The sequence below is a fragment of the Geospiza fortis genome, unplaced genomic scaffold (genome assembly GCF_000277835.1).
Source record: "Geospiza fortis unplaced genomic scaffold, GeoFor_1.0 scaffold26, whole genome shotgun sequence".
Classification (NCBI taxonomy): domain Eukaryota; kingdom Metazoa; phylum Chordata; class Aves; order Passeriformes; family Thraupidae; genus Geospiza; species Geospiza fortis.
Window position 1 is genome coordinate 2,100,091 of NW_005054425.1, and position 2,975 is coordinate 2,103,065.

Here is a 2,975-nt window from a genome sequence, read left to right on the forward strand (position 1 = left end):
TTCCAGGCAGCATTTTCTAAATACTCTAGGTAGCATTTCCTAAATACTCCAGGCAGCATTTCCTAAATACTCCAGGCAGCATTTTCTAAATACTCCAGGTAGCATTTTCCAAGCTGCTGGTTGGATTTTGCAAATTCCCAAGCAAAATGTTGCCTGCCTATAAAAATACATTTCTGAAATAGGATTTTTGGTTTTTCTCTCTCTCTGTTTGAACAGAAAACCCATCCTGGGATGGATCCCTGCAGGAGAGTGAACCAGCAGCATGGTTTATCCCTGGATTTTTGGGGTGGCTGTGGGTTTTATAAAACATCACTCACCTGCTAGAGGGGGTCCTCCCATGGCTGCTATCCCTGCAAAGAAAGCAGCAAAGCCCAGGTAGCTGTGGAGCTTCTCCACACCCACCAGATCCACCTGTTTGGAAACCAAAATGGATAATTAGTGATTGGCTAGTGATAATGCATATGCAATTAGTGATAATGCATATGCACAAGAGATTAATTGATTTTTTTTGTTTTTTTTTTAAAGCACAAGAGATGATTTGATTCTAAATTTTCTGGGGAATTTCCTCTCCAGCTGCAGCTTTGGAAGGGCTTTGCCCCTGCAGGTCTGATCCAGCCTGGAACCAGTTTGTGTCCCTAAGGCAGCAGTGGGAATGACTGGGATGGGAGAGGCTTCTCTGCCTGCAGCTGCCCAGACCTGGAGGAAGAGTTTGAAACTCTGAATGGCTTCCAGAGAGAAATGCCAAATTCTAATGGTGCCTCCCTGCCTGGATCAGGGAATCCTGGGTGTCCAGAGATATCCTGGGAGAATGGTTTGGGTTGGAAAGGACCTCAAAGCTCATCCATGCCCCCCCTGCCATGGCAGAGACATCTGCACTGCCCCAGGGTGCTCCAACCTGGCCTTGGGCACTGCCAGGGATCCAGGGCCAGCCACAGCTGCTCTGGGAATTCCATCCCAGCCCCTCCCCACCCTCCCAGGGAACAATTCCTAATTCCCAAATCCCATCTATCCCTGCCCTCTGGCAGTGGGAGCCATTCCCTGTGTCCTGTCTCTCCATCCCTTGTCCCCAGTCCCTCTCCAGCTCTCCTGGAGCCCTTTTAGCTCTGGAAGGGGCTGTGAGGGGATCTCCAGGATCTCCTTTAGGCTCTGGAAGGGGCTCTAAGGAAATCTCCTGGATCCCCTGGGTACTGGAAGGAGCTCTAAGATCTCCTGGATCCCTTTAGCTCTGGAAAGGGCTCTGAGCTCTCCTTGGAGCCCCTTTTAACTCTGGAAGGGGCTCTTAGGGGATCTGGATCCCATTTAGCTCTGGAAGGGGCTCTTAGGGAATCTCCTGGATCCCTTTTGGGCACTGGAAGGGGCTCTAAGGGGATCTGGATGCCCTTTAGGTCCTGGCAGGGGCTCTGAGCTCTCCCTGGAGCCTTCACCTCTCCAGGCTGGCTCCAGCCCTGGGAGCATCCCCGTGGTGTCCAGCAGGACCCTGCTGCAGCTCTGGGTGTCCCAGGTAATTTTTGGATGGTTCTGGTATCCCAGGTGATTTTGGGATAGTTCTGGGTGGCCCAGGTGATTCTGAGCTGGTTCTGGGTGTCCCAGATTATTCTGGGATGGTTCTGGGTTTACCAGGTGATCCTGGGATAGTTCTGGTTCTGCTGTCCCAGGTGATTTGGGATAGTTCTGGGTGTCCCAGGTGATTCTGGGATGGTTCTGGTTCTGGGTGTTCCAGGTGATTTTGGGATGGTTCTGGGTGTCCCAGGATGATTCTGGGATGGTTCTGGGTGTCCTTCCCAGGTGATTCTGGGATGATTCTGGTTTTGGGATGGTTCTGGGTGTCCCAGGATGGTTTTGGGATGGTTCTGGGTGTCCCAGGTGATTTTGGGATAGTTCTGGTTCTGGGATAGTTCTGGATGTCCCTCCCAGGTGATTTTGGGATGGTTCTGGGTGTCCCAGGATGGTTTTGGGATGATTCTGGGTGTCCCAGGTGATTCTGGGATAGTTCTGGTTCCGGGATAGTTCAGAATGTCCCTCCCAGGTGATTTTGGGATAGTTCCTGGTTCTGGGATAGTTCTGGATGTCCCAGGATGGTTTTGGGATGGCTCTGGGTGATTCTGGGACAGGAGCAGCACCCCCAGCCCTGCTGGGCCCACCAGCACTCACCAGCACGGGCAGCACCAGCGCCATGAAGCCTCCACAGAAGGCGGCCAAGGCCACGGTGTAGGCCAGCAGCAGGTGGAAGGTGGTGGCCAGCGGCCCCAGCAGGTTGGTGGCCCCGCTCAGGAGCAGGTAGGTGACATGGAAATGGTACCTCTTGGTCCAGTTGTGGTCGGCCAGCCAGCCCGAGAGCAGCTGGCTCAGCATCTCCGTGATGCCTGGGGGAACAGGAGCACCCAGGAGCTGTGTGTCAGCTGGAAATGATTTCTAGGGATTTTTATAAATTATTACTTCATATACATTTATTAAATATAAATTTGCCTATATTTTATAGTATTTTATATGACTATTTTATTATTTGTAGTATATGTAATATATTAAGGTTTGACTTTGTGCAATATTGAAATTCTATTATTTCTAGATATTTTAATAAATTATTACTTTATATACATTTATTAGATATAATTTGGCTATATTTTATAGTATTTAATTTTTTATTTTTTAAAATTATTATTTTTATTATTTTCATTATATGTAATATATTAAGATTTGATTTTCTGTAATATTGCAATTCTATTATTTATTGATATTTTTATATATTATTACTTCATATAAATTTAATAGATATTATAAATTTGGCTATATTTTACAGTATTTTATAAGACTATTTTTATTATTTGTAGTATATGTAATATATTAAAATTCTCTTATTTCTAGGTATTTTTATGTATATTACTTCATATAAATATATTAGATATTATAAATCTACTTATATTTTATAGTATTTTATAAGACTATATTTATTATTTGTAGTATATGTAATATATTAA

The 2,975-nt window shown here is 45.6% G+C and overlaps 1 protein-coding gene across 2 annotated transcripts in view; it reads right to left on the reverse strand.

Moving 5' to 3' along the window:
* Positions 1–2,975, reverse strand: part of SLC16A4 (solute carrier family 16 member 4) — a 23,671-nt gene that overhangs the window by 5,805 nt on the left and 14,891 nt on the right. For both annotated transcript variants that reach the window (XM_031061737.1, XM_014309390.2), the window contains exons 7-8: positions 2,152–2,363; positions 318–411 (exon numbers count right to left, since the gene is read on the reverse strand). In XM_031061737.1, coding sequence (XP_030917597.1) covers positions 318–411; positions 2,152–2,363 — 306 coding nt within the window. The remainder of the gene's footprint in view (positions 1–317; positions 412–2,151; positions 2,364–2,975) is intronic.